We start from the raw sequence: 17,342 nt of genomic DNA on the forward strand, positions 1-17,342 counted from the left end.
TGAAAAAGTTTATTAATAATCTAGTAACTACTAGTAACTACTATTAACTAAAAGAAACTCTTATTAACGAATTAGTAAGTAATAGCTCACAGATGAAAGTGTTACTAGATATTTCTGTGGGAATTACTAATTATTTGGATTCGTATTATAAAGTGAAGATCATTGGAACTAACTAGTAATTACTCAAGTGTTACTAAAGACATTTTCTAAAAGTATACTAAAGTTCACCAAAAATCTCAAACGTTTGCAAAAATCATGACTAAATCATATAGTAACACTTGAGTAATTACTAGTTAGTTCCAATGATCTTCACTTTATAATACGGATCCAAATAATTAGTAATTCCCACAGAAATATCTAGTAACACTTTCATCAGTGAGCTATTACTTACTAATTCGTTAATAAGAGTTTCTTTTAGTTAATAGTAGTTACTAGTAGTTACTAGATTGTTAATAAACTTTTTCAGTAGTTCTCTGGGAAGTATTAAAAAATAGTAGTTATTGATTACTTAATAGTGAACTACCACTTTCGTCTGTGCGCTATTACTTACTAGTTCGTTAATCAGAGTTTCTTGTTAGTTAACATTAGTTACTAGATTGTTAATATTGTGTTACTCATTACTTCTTGTGTAGTTATTCATTAACGAAGGAACCGTATTCTAAAGTGTTACCGACTACGGTTGCACCTGGTATAGATGTAATGCCGTCACAGACTTTAGGCACCAATCTACTAAGCAAACATATGTCACAGCTATGCTATGAATTACCTGAAAACACTTCAGTAAAATGAAATGACATGAACATGGTGACATTGATATAGTAATTTAGATTACTTTAGACTGATATGGCCATCGCACTAATCCAGTTACATGCACTCATAAACCTAGGAACACACACACACGCACACACATTGGTTTAAGAGGACATTTCCTGAGACACTGTGTGTGTTATGTGTAATAAAAACATGACTGAATGACAATGTCCGACTTTATGAAAAACCAAAAGATGTTTAACGTAATAAAGAAATGCTGTTTTAAAGCAATGATTCTTAATGAGACCTTAGAGAGACAGAAGGTACACTGCCTCTACTTGAAATCAGAGAGTGACGTTGCATTAATACACCTTGCCACATTCACACTTCAGTAAAATGATATGACATGAACATGGAGACATTGATATCGTTATTTAGATCATATTACTTTAGACTGATACACTCTCAGAAAAAAAAGGTAAAACAAGCTGTTACTGGGGCTGTACCTTTGCAAAAGGTAAACTTTTGTCCATTTTAGGTGCAAATATGGACATTTAGGTGCTAAGATGTGCATTTTAGCACATAATATGTACATTTTAGGTGCTATTATGTATTTTAGGTACTAATATGTACATTTAGGTGCTAATATGTGCATTTTAGGAGTTAATATGTATTTTAGGAGTTAATATTTTAGGTGCTAATATGTGCATTTTAGGAGCTAATATGTACATTTTTGGTGCTAATATGGACATTTAGGTGCTAATTTGTGCTTTTTGGGTGCTAATATGTACATTTTAGGTGCTAAGATGTACAATTTAGGTGTTAATATGTACATTTTAGTTGCTAATATGTACATTTTTGGTGCTAATATGGACATTTAGGTGCTAATTTGTGCTTTTTGGGTGCTAATATGTACATTTTAGGTGCTAAGATGTACAATTTAGGTGTTAATATGTACATTTTAGGTGCTAATATGTACATTAAGGTAGCACTATACACCCTTTAGGTGGAAAAGGTACCACCACAGTGACAGCTTTTGTACCTTTTTTTCTGAGAGTGTATGGTTACACTAATCCAGTTATATGCACTCATAAACCTAGGAACAACATGCATGCAACACACACACACACACACACACACACACACACACACACACACACACACACACACACACACACACAATGTTTAAGAGGACATTTCCTGAGACCCTGTGTGTGTGTGTGTGTGTGTGTTGTGTGTAATAAAAACAGGACTGAATAAACTGTGACTTTATGAAAAACCAAAAGATGTTTAGCGCAATAAAGAAATGCTGTTTTAAAGCAATGATTCTTAATAAGACCTTAAAGAGAAGGCACACAGTGCCTCTACTTGAAATCAGAGAGTTACGTTGCATTAATATACCTTGCCACATTCTCTGCATTACTGAATGGTAGATATGAATTTCACTGTTTGGCAGTGGCATACTAATGAACAGCGGAAAATCAAACAGCCACAATACAGGAAATTGAGCCTTAATTAAGAAGCAGCTTCAACTGATACATAAATATGCGTTTCAGATCCACATATTAAACTGCTAGAAAGCCTTTTATCAGCAAGTTATTATGTGAACAAAGAGATTTTCATGAGCAACTGAGCGAAAAATGAGAACCAAGCTTCACAGTTATGTTTTGTGGAGAATAATATTGGCACAATTACCTTTTAATTCAATTATCTCAGTTTTCAGTGCTCACAAATTGAAGGCACGCAGTGTTAATTAAAGGCGCTATGTGTAACTTTTCTTCTAAAATGAATGCTTATTTTATTGCCTGTGTGTGAAGGGTTTGTAATCATTACAATGACCCATTTGTCGGGTTTTGCCGTTACCTCTGAAGGCCAGTATTGCTATTTCTATGTGCAGTCTCTGGGTCGGATTTTCTGCGAAAGCCATTGGATGTGACGTGCATGCGCGCTACCGAGCCTCTCTCCTTTATATATACAGTCTATGCGACGGCACTGCAGCGAGCGATAGGGAGTCTGATAACACCAAAACACTCCTCCCTCCAGCACAACACAGACTCCAACACAAACTGCACATAAAGTAAATGTAAAAAACTAAACAAAACAAAAATTGATCTGCTGAACTTCGTCAGGCCAGGTTGGCCGGCATATACAACCTCTTGTATTCGAGCACGAGCACTCTTGTAAAAATTGGTTGCAATCTGAAACATCACTGATAGAGGCCGCTTAAAGATACATAAAGCACTTACAGACTCAAAATCAAATACATCACACTAGTCTTTGATGCAATTATCTATGGAAGCTTTTTTCCGCCATAAAATGGAAAATAAAAAAGGTAATTACGACTTTTTAATCTCACAATTGCAAGTTTACTTTTTGCAATTCTGAGAAATAATGAATTATTTCTCAGAATTGCGAGATATAAAGTCAGAATTGTGTGATATAAAGTCATAATTTGCGTGATATAAAGTCGCAATTGCGAGATATAAAGTCAGAATTGCGAGTTATAAAGTCAGAATTGCGAGATATAAAGTAAGAATTGCTAGATACAAAGTCGCAATTGCGAGATATAAAGTCAGAATTGCGAGTTATAAAGTCAGAATTGCGAGATATAAAGTCAGAATTGTGTGATATAAAGTCGCAATTGCGAGTTATAAAGACAGAATTGCGAGTTATAAAGTCAGAATTGCGAGATATAAAGTCAGAATTGTGTGATATAAAGTCGCAATTGCGAGTTATAAAGACAGAATTGCGAGATATAAAGTCAGAATTGCGAGTTATAAAGTCCGAATTGCGAGATATAAAGTCAGAATTGTGTGATATAAAGTCGCAATTGCGAGTTATAAAGACAGAATTGCGAGTTATAAAGTCAGAATTGCGAGATATAAAGTCAGAATTGTGTGATATAAAGTCGCAATTGCGAGATATAAAGTCAGAATTGCGAGTTATAAAGTCAGAATTGCAAGATATAAAGTCAGAATTGTGTGATATAAAGTCGCAATTGCGAGTTATAAAGACAGAATTGCGAGATATAAAGTCAGAATTGTGTGATATAAAGTCATAATTTGCGTGATATAAAGTCGCAATTGCGAGTTATAAAGTCAGAATTGCGAGTTATAAAGTCAGAATTGCGAGTTATAAAGTCAGAATTGCGAGATATAAAGTAAGAATTGCTAGATACAAAGTCGCAATTGCGTGTTATAAAGTCAGAAATGCAAGATATAAAGTCAGAATTGTGAGATGTAAACTCACAATTGTGAGAAAAAGTCAGAATTGTGAAATAAAAAGTTGACTTCTGTATTTTTTTCTCAGAATTGCGACTTTATATCACCCAATTCTGACTTTATATCTCGCAATTCTGACTTTATAACTCGCAATTCTGACTTCATATCTCACAATTCTGACTTTATAACTCACAATTCTAACTTTATATCATGCAATTCTGACTTTATAACTCGCAATTCTGACTTCATATCTCACAATTCTGACTTTATAACACGCAATTGCGACTTTATATCACGTAATTCTGACTTTATATCTCGCAATTCTGACTTTATATCTCACAATTCTGACTTTATAACACGCAATTGCGACTTTATATCACGTAATTCTGACTTTATATCTCACAATTCTGACTTTATATCTCACAATTCTGACTTTATAACACGCAATTGCGACTTTATATCACGTAATTCTGACTTTATATCTCGCAATTCTGACTTTATATCTCACAATTCTGACTTTATAACACGCAATTGCGACTTTATATCACGTAATTCTGACTTTATATCTCACAATTCTGACTTTATATCTCACAATTCTGACTTTATAACACGCAATTGCAACTTTATATCTCGCAATTCTGACTTTATATCTCGCAATTCTGACTTTATATCTCGCAATTCTGAGAAATAGTCAGAATCGCGAGATATAAACTCGCAATTGTGAGAAAAAAAAAGTCAAAGTTGTGAGATAAAAAGTCACAATTATTTATTTTATTTTTAGATTCAGTGGCGGAAACAAGTTTCCATAATTATCTCTTGTTTTATAAAGTACTATTTTAAGACAAATCTTTATTCAGTCCCCTACATATTCACCATGTATTGTGTAAAATAATTGTAATTGTAGTGTCAACTTCTGTTAAGCCATTGGGTTTTGGCATCTGATGCACACCAAAAAGTCACACAACCCCAACAAACTGCAGCCACACTCCACACACAGGGCATGAAACTCACATCATGGTGACATTAATGGATACTGTGGGGACATCTTTAAAGTGTGCACCGTCACAGTCCAGCTCCAGGTCCCTGCACTGACACTCGGCTGGGACGGTCCCAAGCACTCCATGACAGAAAGGGAGAGAGAAAGAGAGAATTTTAGATACACCACCACTCAGCATTTTAAAGCATTACAACCTGATCTGCCATTTAAGTAGAAATATATACTATGTGAACAGTCATGCTGAACTACTAAGCACTAAATTATTGGTCTGTGTCAGTGTTAATTATAAATTCCTAAGAATTCCCATTAAATTAATTTGAGCTCTTAAGAGAAATTTAATCTTTAAAGGTCAAGTGTATAAATCAATGTTAAAATCACAGCTTAAGCAAGCTATTGGTTTAGTGATGAATGAATGATAAATTAGGCTTTTATATAGCATTATATATACTTGTGAACAACTAAAATGTAACAAATCCATTTTAAGGCCACAGGTTTCCTCACTTTCAACGGAAGTCAAGTCAACGGATCACTTTTTACAGTGAAAAGATAAAGGACTTAAAGTAATAAAAGTCTATTTTCTGTAAAGACTGAAAACAAACGTGTCAGCAGTAGGTCAGTTCAATACAGTCAGCCAGACAGAACTAAGCACAGGAGACACACAAAGTCTTTATCGCAGCTAAACAGAGCAAATGATCGCCCTGAAATCCAGGGAATGGAAATGCCTCGACAGGCCATCTGTGGCCCAACACATTATTCCAATAGAGTCTTATCTGTGTTGAACATTGGAGAAGGAAGTAAAAGCACAAAGACAGAACAAAAGATACAGAGAGTCGACAAAAAGAAATCTAATTCCCATATACACCAGGATGGCCCACAGTGACTAATTTGGAGAGAAAGGGGGAGAAGAGATGCTAAATTTCTGGTAATAAGGGGACGAAACGAATACAGCAGAGTCATCACTACCAACATGGACTGGATTTTAATTGGTTATTCAGGCCATTTTAGTGTGGATTGGTTCTGCTTGTAGTTCTTAAATTAGCAATGGTCCATGTGCTGGGGTGCATGTGGGAATGTTTCCATCACATCTGATATAATTGAAACTGCTAAGTTTTTTTTTCTTCATGTAAATGACCTAAGTTCCTTGGAGGACAATATTAGTGAGTTTTGGAAAATCATAATTATGACATAAAAAGGTCAAAATTATCATGCAGTAAGTCATAATTATGACATGAAAAGTTGAAATTACTATAAGTCATTATTATAAGATAAGTCATTATTAGGTATACTATAATTAGGTGGTTTAAGAGGACATTTCCTGAGACTCTGTGTGTTGTGTGTAATAAAAACAGGACTGAATGACAATGTTCGACTTTATGAAAAACCAAAAGATGTTTAACGTAATAAAGAAAAGCTGTTTTAAAGCAATGATTCTTAATGAGACCTTAGACTTAGAGAGAAGGCACACACTGCCTCTACTTGAAATCAGAGAGTGACGTTGCATTAATACACCTTGCCACATTCACACTTCAGTAAAATGATATGACATGAACATGGAGACATTGATATCGTTATTTAGATCATATTAGACTGATACACTCTCAGAAAAAAAAAAGGTAAAACAAGCTGTTACTGGGGCTGTACCTTTGCAAAAGGTAAACTTTTGTCCATTTTAGGTGCAAATATGGACATTTAGGTGCTAATATGTGCATTTTAGCACATAATATGTACATTTTAGGTGCTATTATGTATTTTAGGTACTAATATGTACATTTAGGTGCTAATATGTGCATTTTAGGAGTTAATATGTATTTTAGGTGCTAATATATGCATTTTAGGAGCTAATATGTAAATTTTTGGTGCTAATATGGACATTTAGGTGCTAATTTGTGCTTTTTGGGTGCTAATATGTACATTTTAGGTGCTAATATGTACATTTTAGGTGCTAATATGTACATTTTAGGTGCTAAGATGTACAATTTTGGTGCTAATATGTAAAAATTAGGTAAAAATATTCACCAATAACTTGGCGTATTAGCATGCATATTACTTCACCGTCAACGTCGATGTCTTCACCATTTTGTCTTCACTATACTTCCCAGAATCTCTTGTCTCCGCACCATAACTCACTCCCTCAATCACCCACCTGTTCTTCGTCATCATCATCCGTGTCCTCACCTCATCATTGTCAAAGAACGAAAGCAAATAGAGCGTTCTATTACAACACCAGCGCCCAGCAGCAGCCCTATGCTTCCGCCATTTCAGGGTGAAAGCGACTCGGCGGTCATATATTATAAAATTAATAAGTCGCTACTTAACCAGGATAATCAGTGATTTTTGAAGGGTGAAGATGTCACACCCTCTGGAGGTGTGTGAGCCAATGCGAAGCTGCCCCTTTGGAGGGAGTTTTTACGACCCTTTACAGTCCTTTATTTTCTAGCAAGGTACTCGAATGTTTAATTTCATTGAGTGTTTTACGAAAATAATCTTCTATATTCCTAATACTAATGCGTCATGAAGTTAGCAAAATGTAATGTAAATTAACAAATGGGGGACGAAGATTGGAGTTTATAGAGACTAAACATGCTACACATATGATTTTGGTTACCCATGGTATGCAAGTCATGTTTCAGACCAAAATAGTTTAGAAGAGAGAATGAATACCTAGTCCAAACCAGATACAAGGAAAATTATGAGATGGAAAATTAGATACATGTTAAGGCAGTTATCACATGGTTATATATATAGAATATATAGGATTAAAAGTGTTCATTTCTTCTTCTCAGCAAGAATTAAGAGAGTATCACAACTCTCTGGAAATTCCGTTGGGTCGTAAAAGCTTGTTATCAGTCTTAATGTCTCCCATAACAGGACACCAGGTTCTGCCAGTGGGTGGGCTTCATTTTTGGGGGAAATTTCATAGACCTTTGTTGGAAGAGTAAGTTTGTTGGATTCTTCATTAAATATAATGAGTAATTTTTATGCGTCTGATTGGTCCAGACGCTACATACTCAATGGTGGTTTAAAGTGAGCTTTAAGTAAAAGTGAAAGTAAAATATTAATCTTTTAAATTGTGTATCTTGATGCTACTTGCTCTAATCCACCTAGTTCAGCTTTTTTATTCCATAATCTTATTTGTTAATATATATATATATATATATATATATATATATATATATATATATACATTTCTAACAAGACTTAAGATAATAGGTGGATCTTGATACTATGTACAAAATAATATAAACCGCCGTTATATCATCCAGTTCTCTAGGTGGCGCTGTCACAAAAAACTAGCCTCCGGTTGAGAAAAAGAGGCGAAAATCAGGACTTGCGCACAGCAACCAAAGCACGCACGTAGTGAGAGAGAGAGACATTTCATATAGAGCTAGAATACCCAGTTGATTCCTCTTTCGCATTTCCTTGCCCTCCTTACACATAAACACAAAATGATGTCAAAATAACCGTCCAAATGCCAGTCTCTGCAAGTATTCTCGTTTATGTAATTTGTGAACAGTTTTTTCGGTCCGTGCATTCGGTCTTAAGTGACAGCAGACACCTATTATTCCTACTGTTGTCTGTGCCATTCATATTAATAAAACCACAAAATACAGCTTTAACAAAGATTCAACTGCATTTAATTTTGAATTATGAATTTCTGTACCTGAATACTACTACTGTTAGAGTTTTTTACTTTGTAATTTAGTATTCATCTCTGCTTGTAATTTATGTATTCGCTCTTATTTTTATTACTGACTGTTCACTTGTTTTAAATAATGTGTGAACTTACCAGTTATGTAGTATTGAATAACTTCAAGTGAGCTTTAAGTAATAAATGTAAAAAAAAAAATGTAAATGTAAAAGCAAAGTGAACCCCCACCCCCCACAACAAAATATATATATTTGCTGATTCGAAAAATGATCTGATCCATGGCTCAAAAAAAACGTATATGATCCTAACTGTGAATTTTGTGATCCGTTCCAACACTAATACTGCCTATCTCCTCCAACCATAAACTTACAGTATAAGCCTCAAGATATGAGCTGTCTAAGAGTTATGAAACGTTGTCCTATAATCTTCTTTCATTTCCTGTTCAAGTCTCAGAGTAATAAAACTTTGAAACGATCCTTTTAACATTTTTCTTAAATGAAAGAGAAAACTTTTTTTACACAGGAGAAAAGTGAGTGATGTCCCAGCAATATAAAAAGACAGCTGCTGTCCATTCTAAGATGTTAATCTTTCTGTCCAATCATGTTTTGGCATCAACATAACATTACAAGTCTTAAAATCTCCAAACAGAGTAAATGCTGGAAAGATTTTAATAACAAAAGCCCAGCATGGATTCATAATGTGATATTTGGTAATGATCAGGTGGTTTTGTTTGCTCTGAAGTAAATACAGCTGAACTGACAGCATCTGACAGGAATGTGTTGGTTGACACAGCAAATCAGCCAAATAACAGAATATCAAAGTGGGACATGTATCGACTCCTAAAAGAAGTGTTCAAGATTTATTAAACAGTTAGCATTAAAAACAACTGTAAGTTGTCATTTTTCTAATCAATAAAATTGAACCAATTCAGTGAGCATACAAGCATTGTAATATCCACATGTATTCATTCATTAAACCCTATAATTTCAAGACAATTAGCTCTTTATTTTATCTGGTGTTCAAGTCCTTGGATTTGCAAGGAAAATATATATTTTACATCTCTTGCAAACTATATACTAATAAAGCTCTTCTCTAACAAACCAGTTACAGCTTATGAATACTGATTAAGCAATTTTCTCCATCGTACATTAGGATAAAAGCAGAATGTCTTAAATGCATAAAGTGATGCTAGTATATACTGTACACCAGTGGGTCCCAAACCTGTCGTGAAGGCACCCCAACACTGTACGTTTTCTTTATCTCCCTAATAAAACACACCTGATTCAATTCATCAGCTCATTAATTAGTTCGGAACGGGGCACGGTTCGCATGAAAAATCGCTAATGTGAACGCTGTCGGGCGAGCACGTGTTCAGGAAGTATCCTGCGTAAGCGTTTTAGCTTATTGTGATGTATTCAGTTAAATAAAACACTTGTAAGGAATGATAGTGCATTCTTGCTGAATAAAAGTAGTAATTTCTTTTCAAAAGATCCCCAAACTTTCGAGCAGTAGTGTAAACAGTATATAAATCAAAAAGATATCTCAGATATCTCAAAACAAAATGTTTTCACGTGTACTCGAGGGACTCTCTTAAACACCTTTAGCGTGCTTATTTTAATAATGTGAATGGCAATATACATGTCAGGCTGAATTTTTCCATCTCTCACTGTTGTTTAGCATGTGAAATAACAAAATACAGCTGGCAAATGTGTTAAACCAGATTGCAATTACGTAGTAATTCTGAAAGAATCATTGTCTACAGATTCTCTACAATGTTCAAATTCTCTGAACTGTTACAGAGCTTAAAACTCTATAATATAAAAATGAGAGCATACTCACAGCAGGCGTTTGACTTAGTCCCAAGGTTATTACTGGGGATGCCAAAATAGTTATCAAAGAGATGTGGCCACCCATTATTGTCCCCTAGAAGAAAAAACAGGAAGTAAAGGGTTATTGAAACACACGCTGCTTTTCATTGCAAACAAAGTCATTTGCTGTGTCATAGGTGTGACAGAGTAATGGCACATTGATAGCACAGCAAAGACCATAATAGAAAATTAAAATTGCTAAGGACTATTTGACAGGGTCTTCAGTTTAACAAATGTGCCTCCACTCCTTCACTCAGGGGAATCTGCATAATACATAACAACACACTTGGGTTTGTTCTTTTTTAAGATTCACGTTAACCTACTCAGCAAACCCTGTCAATCATCTTGACACTGGTTGGCAACAACACAATTCGTGGAGGAAATGAAGCAGGTGGCATGCAAAATAGGTGTGACTTTCCTGTCTCCCGACACCCCACATTTAACATCTCAAACAACCTTCCGCCTTTCTCAATCCTCCTTCATCAGTCACTGTCAGGGAGATCTCCTTTGAATTCTTAGATATTCAAACGCAGTGTACACGTTCACTATTGTTCAAGAGTTTGTTTTTCAATAGTTTTTCAAGAAATCAATACTTATTTTCAGCAAGGATGCATTCAATTGATTAAAGGTGACAGTTAAGATTAAGGGCCCTATTTTTACAATCTAAGCACAAGTTCTGAAGCGCACGGCACTTAAGTGTGTGTCCGAATACACTTTTGCTGGTTTAATGACGGGAAAAATGGCTTGAGCACCCGACCCATTGGCCTAAAAGGGTTGTCTCTATTCTCTTAATGAGTAGGGTGTGTTTTGGGCGTAACATGCAATAAACCAATCAGAGTCTCATCTCCCATTCCCTTTAAAGGCCAGTTGTGCTCACGCCAAGGTGGATTCGCTATTTACATATCATTTAGTTGGTTAATGACACATTTCTCTATTTACATATCATTTAGTTGGTCAATGGCACAGTCCATTTCAGTTGCCTCAAAATAGAACACACCTTGTTTTCAAACTAGCAGCCCATGGGTACACAAAATGGCACAAACAAATGCATTTGCTATTTAAACAACGTGGCTCAGGACATGAAAATGATAACTGCGTCGGGCTGAATTAGCAATTCATTGCGTCTGGTGTATGATGGGGCCCTAAGACTTCTACACTGTTAGAAATAAATGCTGCTCTTTAGAAATTTCTATTCATCACAGAATCCTAAAAAAATATCAAAGTGCACAACTGCTTTCAACCAAATCAGCAGATTCAGAATTAAAATCAGAATGATTTTTGATGGATCATGTGACACTGAAGACTGGCAGAATGATGCTGAAAATTCCACTTTGCCATCACAGGAATAAATTACACTGTCCCTCTGCAATTAATTAAACACTTTCTGGGGATGGATAGATGGATGGATGGAAAGTTGAGCATTTAAAGAAGATAAATTGAATAAACTAGAGTGACCAGTGTGATTTAAAGGGACTTAGTTCTTCAAGCTCCACAGGGCCATTTACTCTTCAGATAAAGAATAATATAACATAACAAACAATACACACATGGTTGTGAGGACAACTAAAGAGATGTTGTCTTAAAAAATGATTTTATGAAATATATACTTATATATATACAATATATATATATATATATATATTGATATACATTTAAATGTTACTAACATTTACTTTCCATTTGAATTTTTCTAAAAAAAAAAATATTGCTCGGTAATTATAACTCTTCTAACTGGTCTTTGAGTTCTGTTTTAATATTATAACTTCAGTCAAATTAGACATGGTTAAATGCAAGCAAACTGCCCAAGAGAATGTTTTCTGGGGTCATTAACAATTACCATATTTCATTTTAACTAGCGTTTAAAGATAAAGGAAATGTTATGCGGAGACATCCAACACTTTTCTTGAGTAGCTCATTATCCATCCATTTTCTATGGCATTTCTTTCGTGTCATTCAGGTAATTGATTAAGCATGGGTGAAAATGCAAATGTTAATTAAACATCTAAGCTGTGGTAAAAAGACCTCAAACAGTCTTTGAGGTAAATACATTTTCCAAGAAAGTGAGACATGTTAGGCAGCGGATTTTAGATGACCCTATTTTAGAATACTTTTATATTTTAACAACAGAAACATTTTTTGTTTGTTTGTTTTGTTTACGTTATACCACAATTTTAATATAGGGGTGTTCATAGTAAGTCAATCTCTCATTTTAAACTGAAATGCCAAAATGGCAGGGCTGATGACTTTCATAAACTGTAATGGAAAAAAATGGATACCTGTCAAACATTCATAAAATAACGAGCAACCTGGCGCCCTAAAGAAATGCATTACTGCACTTTAAAACAATTTACAGGAAAAACTACAGAAATGTTCAAATATTGCAGGACAAAATAAGTCGGTCACATTCAAATTGCATTAATGAATGATTTAGGATAGTAACTCTTATCTGGCATCTCAATTAATATTCTCCCTTAATTATTACAGGTATCCTGCAAACAGTGTAGAAAAGGATATTTTTTTTAAAATATATGGAATGATTTGAAGCAATATGAGGGTGGGTGAATAAATACTGACAGAATCAAACCATTAGGATTAAACTATTCCTTTACGAGAAAATTTCTGTTCTTTTCATTTAAGGGTGGGGTACTATTAAAAAAACCTAGTAAACCCTTACATCTTGCAATCTTTTCCTCTACCAAAAAAAAAAAAGATCTCTTTTAATACTACACACAACATAAGTGAACAGCATCGCGATAAGTGTAAATCCACCATTGACAGGAAATTTGTGTCCCAGCAAGGCTCTGAAAGGTGATTTCTTCTCCATCCAGCCTCATGTCACAATTACAGCAGCTCACACTGTTGATTATTATATTAAGCAACACCAGAGACAATTTACATTAAATGAATGTCTACTTAATGGCTGTTGTATTTGGGAAGCAAATAAAATGAACATAATAGGCTATATTTTTGGCATTGTTATTATGTTTTTATTAAGCTGGGGTATTGAAATTGGAATGAAGAATTTTACATTTTCACTGATATCTAACATTTTTGTCATTACTGCCTGTTTTTGCAAAAAATAGTTTCATGGCCTGTAAAAAAAAAAATATTTACGGTTGGTAAATTTTCTGAAGTCAAAAAGTTATATATATACATATATTAATTCTAATATTAACACCAATCACACACATGTGTGCGAGTAGTGTTAATATTAGAATTAACATTAGAATCTCAAAGGATACACAATCATTTGTTCATTTCAAGTAAAAGTGTTTATGCTTTAGAAGCCTTTCATAGAAATATGAAACGTCAAAGTTGTATGGCAAACTAATGAATGCTAATGAGATCAGGCTGCACACTATTATCAAGGATTTTAGAAACCTCTTTTTTTTTTTGCAGAAGCACAAACTGCTTAAAACATTCATATTATCATGTCTAGACATAGAAAAAAGCTATAAAAACAATCATCATCATTAGCGCCCATTAATCTCTAATTTATCTCTAATCTAATTTATTAAACACTTTCATCTTGATAAAAACAAAACGGCCTTCCTACATACATATTTCATTAAAAATATCTAAAATTCATAAACAAAGCTCTGGATGATAGGGTCAGCCACTGGTAGAGCCAAAAACACTGAGCGTTTGTGAACATGAAATGATTTCCATGGCTCCGGGTCTTACTATTATAAAACTTTATGATTCTATTAATGCCTACAGAGCATCATTAATTCATTAAATGCTAAATACTACATTACCTAATTTTAGATAACATGTATCTGTACAACGAGAGAGCAGCAGGTGTGAGTCTGGCCTGAAATTAGTGATGAATGCTGTGCTGTTCCTTTTCGAAGGGAACTCAAACTGTGTCAAGTGCTATGGGGAACGTCTAAGCGTGACTGATGACTGAAACACTGTAGAATCACGACAATCCAATTGGGCAGCGTCAGTCATGACGTCATGCTCTAGCGCAACCAGAAAGTATAAGAGGAGGGCCTAGAGAACAAATCATCCTCTTTTCGTCTCCAGGGGCTGTTTCACTGACACTGTGAGTAAACCCAAACTATGGCAAACAAGGGAAGTGTGAGAAATTTCCCACACCTGGTGGCACTCACTACCTTTGTGGCTTTGTCATTTACTGAAATCACGTGACTCAGGCAGTTTGACACACGCTCCGAACCATTGATTCGGAACAAACGATTTGTAAAGGCCTCGAAGAAATTGCAATCACTGGTGTTTAGTATACCTGTGTCTAGCTGCTGGTTCTGTTTTCCCCCACAGGTAGTTTTTGTTTTATTATTATTATTATTATTTATTTAATTAATTAACCCCATCAACTCTTCTGTCTCAGGAGTCCTCGCATCGTCACTTCCCTTAAACCTGACAGTGGAAGGGCAAATGCTGCCAACTTTGTTTTACTATTTTATTTAATGGGCCCTTTGCTGAAAAATCCTTTAGTTAAACATTTCAATAATGGAATTGTAAATAAGTTATAAATAATGACTCTGTGATTGGGATGTGATGAATGGACATTCAATCAATACACAGCATGTCACCTTATTAACATTACAGTTTGCATGCATTTTAAGCTACTCAAACAAAATTGATGGAATTTACTTCTCGCGTCTGACTAAAACAAAACCAAAATGAAATGTTCAGCATATGAGAATTAATTATAATGTTTTCTGAATCCTTTAACCAATCCATCAGAGTTTACAGCATTTTTCATCAGTTGCCTCAAGTCACATATCCAACTGTGCATCATGACCTTCATGATAGGCTGTTCTTTTAAACTAGAAGACCATTAATCAAATTCTGAGATGGCTAATACTTATGGTGGTGGGGGGGAAATCATACAGCACATTTCTTTAAAATAAAAGCTCTTCTGGGAAAAAAAAGACTCAAACTGGGCTCAGATTTCCCAATCTGAAATGAAAAGTCAGTAATTTCAATATGAGCTCAAACATCTCTCAGGGTTCCACACTGCGACCAAATGTGCGAGTTAGAATTTTATGTGGTCACATATGTGCGAGTGGACGCTCGCGCAACAGAACGCCATTGTATCAGCTGCTGCCGACCGTAACTTATGTTCAAAATGAACGAGTAGGCTACATCATGAATCCATTTTCCAAACCGTGTTTTTGACTTATCCTGAATCACTACGGTACGCTTATAAGTGTTTATATTCAGACTATTTTATCCCGCGGTCGACTCGGATGCGGAGTTGCCCAGTGCCTGCGTGACTCGCCATAGACATTAATGTAGAGAAGTTGCTCCGGCTACAGTGTTCTTCCGCAAGACACGTGCAGTTTATTTATTGGCGAACGTAGACATCACGCGAATCGTACATGAGGGGTGAAACGCGCAAATTACGAATTAAGGCATATAAAAATGAAAATGTCTCACGAAACAGCGTGCCCCGTCCTACGTCTTTTCAGCGGTTAGATGAGAGTAATCGCTCGACTGAGGAAAAGGAGATTATCATAAAATGCAGAAGGTAGGGGTGTGAGATTTCTTATTATAATACTCTAATCTTTTAAAATGTAATGCACGCATTTGAATGTTTAATGATTTTTAAAAGATAGAAAGATGATGCTGATAGAAAGATGGTAATAATAGATAGATAGATAGATAGATAGATAGATAGATAGATAGATAGATAGATAGATAGATAGATAGATAGATAGATAGATAGATAGATAGATAGATAGATAGATAGATAGATAGATTTTTTATGATTCAAATGTAAATAGAGAGATTGTATACAATTCAAATGTAAAATGCTTAAAATTACAGATTAAAATTACTGTCCAAAAAATCCATGAAAACCCTGAAATTTTGCAATGATAATTAATATACTGTACTACAGGTATTTATGCTGCAAACTAGAAAGCATTGGCTCGCTTTGGTCCATTCAAACCACTATTCATCAGCATGCATTGATCAATCCCATGGCATGTAGCAAAAAAAATCAATGATAAATCAATGATAATTAATATATTACAGGTATTTATGCTGCAACCCAGAAAGCATTTGCTAGCTATGGTCCATTAAAACCACTATTCATCAACATGCATTGATTAATCCCATGGCATGTAGCAAAAAAAAAAAAAAAAAAAAAAAAAAAGGTGCGACCAAATCAAATGCTGGTGGAAGTTGGTAGCACCAGTTCAACCAGCGGAAAAGTTTATCTGGAGCCCTGTCTATAATCAAATCTTTCCAAGACCTAATTACCTGAGCTGCACAATTTAAATTAATTTGGACTGCCAAATATGTGGCGAGCACGACAAGGCGTGAGGCCGGTGGCATACTGATGAGTGACACGACTCTCGTATCTCTCACAGAGGAGCAGTGGAGATCGAGAGAGAAACAGACGTGAAATTATGTTGTGTTTTATTTTGTGATATGTGACCGCAGTCATCCGTGAGGGGCTGCTGGCTTATACTTTCATTTTTGCATTGAATGTTCTCCGGTTCCTGCCTCCTTCCCATGCCAACTGAACAATTGTTACAATATACAACTAAGAACTACATTAACTACATTATTTCTCATACTGAAAGCAAAATCTTTGAGCATTAAAATTGTTTTCTGAGATAAGTATTGCTAAACTCATAAGCAAACACATTACACGTAAAAATACACCATAACTTGCTGAAGGTACTTTTGGCCTAATAAACAGGTGGGATGACATAGCAATTTGTTGGTTGACCAGATTAAGGTAATGCCTTTGTTTATTTGGTATTTCAAAGCTCATTATCAGAAGAAAGCCTGTTGAGATATTTCAAATACCCTGGATTACTGAGAGAGAATCCAACCTCCAAATGACAGTCCAAGTCTCAATCTAAATCTCAGCTAAC

The 17,342-nt window shown here is 35.0% G+C and overlaps 1 protein-coding gene across 4 annotated transcripts in view; it reads right to left on the bottom strand.

Annotated features, from left to right (window-relative positions):
• Positions 1-17,342, bottom strand: part of rxfp1 (relaxin family peptide receptor 1) — a 72,724-nt gene that overhangs the window by 17,453 nt on the left and 37,929 nt on the right. For 3 of the 4 annotated variants that reach the window (XM_089134982.1, XM_039649211.2, XM_039649210.2), the window contains 2 exons: positions 10,457-10,540; positions 4,983-5,088 (listed from right to left, as the gene is read on the bottom strand). In XM_089134982.1, the coding sequence (XP_088991108.1) occupies positions 4,983-5,088; positions 10,457-10,540 (190 nt within the window). Of the gene's footprint in view, positions 1-4,982; positions 5,089-7,111; positions 7,211-10,456; positions 10,541-17,342 lie in introns of those variants that run through there. The other variant, XM_089134983.1, reaches the window with a different exon arrangement.

The sequence above is a fragment of the Pimephales promelas genome, chromosome 9, assembly GCF_988280905.1.
Source record: "Pimephales promelas chromosome 9, fPimPro1.hap1.1, whole genome shotgun sequence".
Taxonomy (NCBI): Eukaryota; Metazoa; Chordata; class Actinopteri; order Cypriniformes; family Leuciscidae; genus Pimephales; species Pimephales promelas.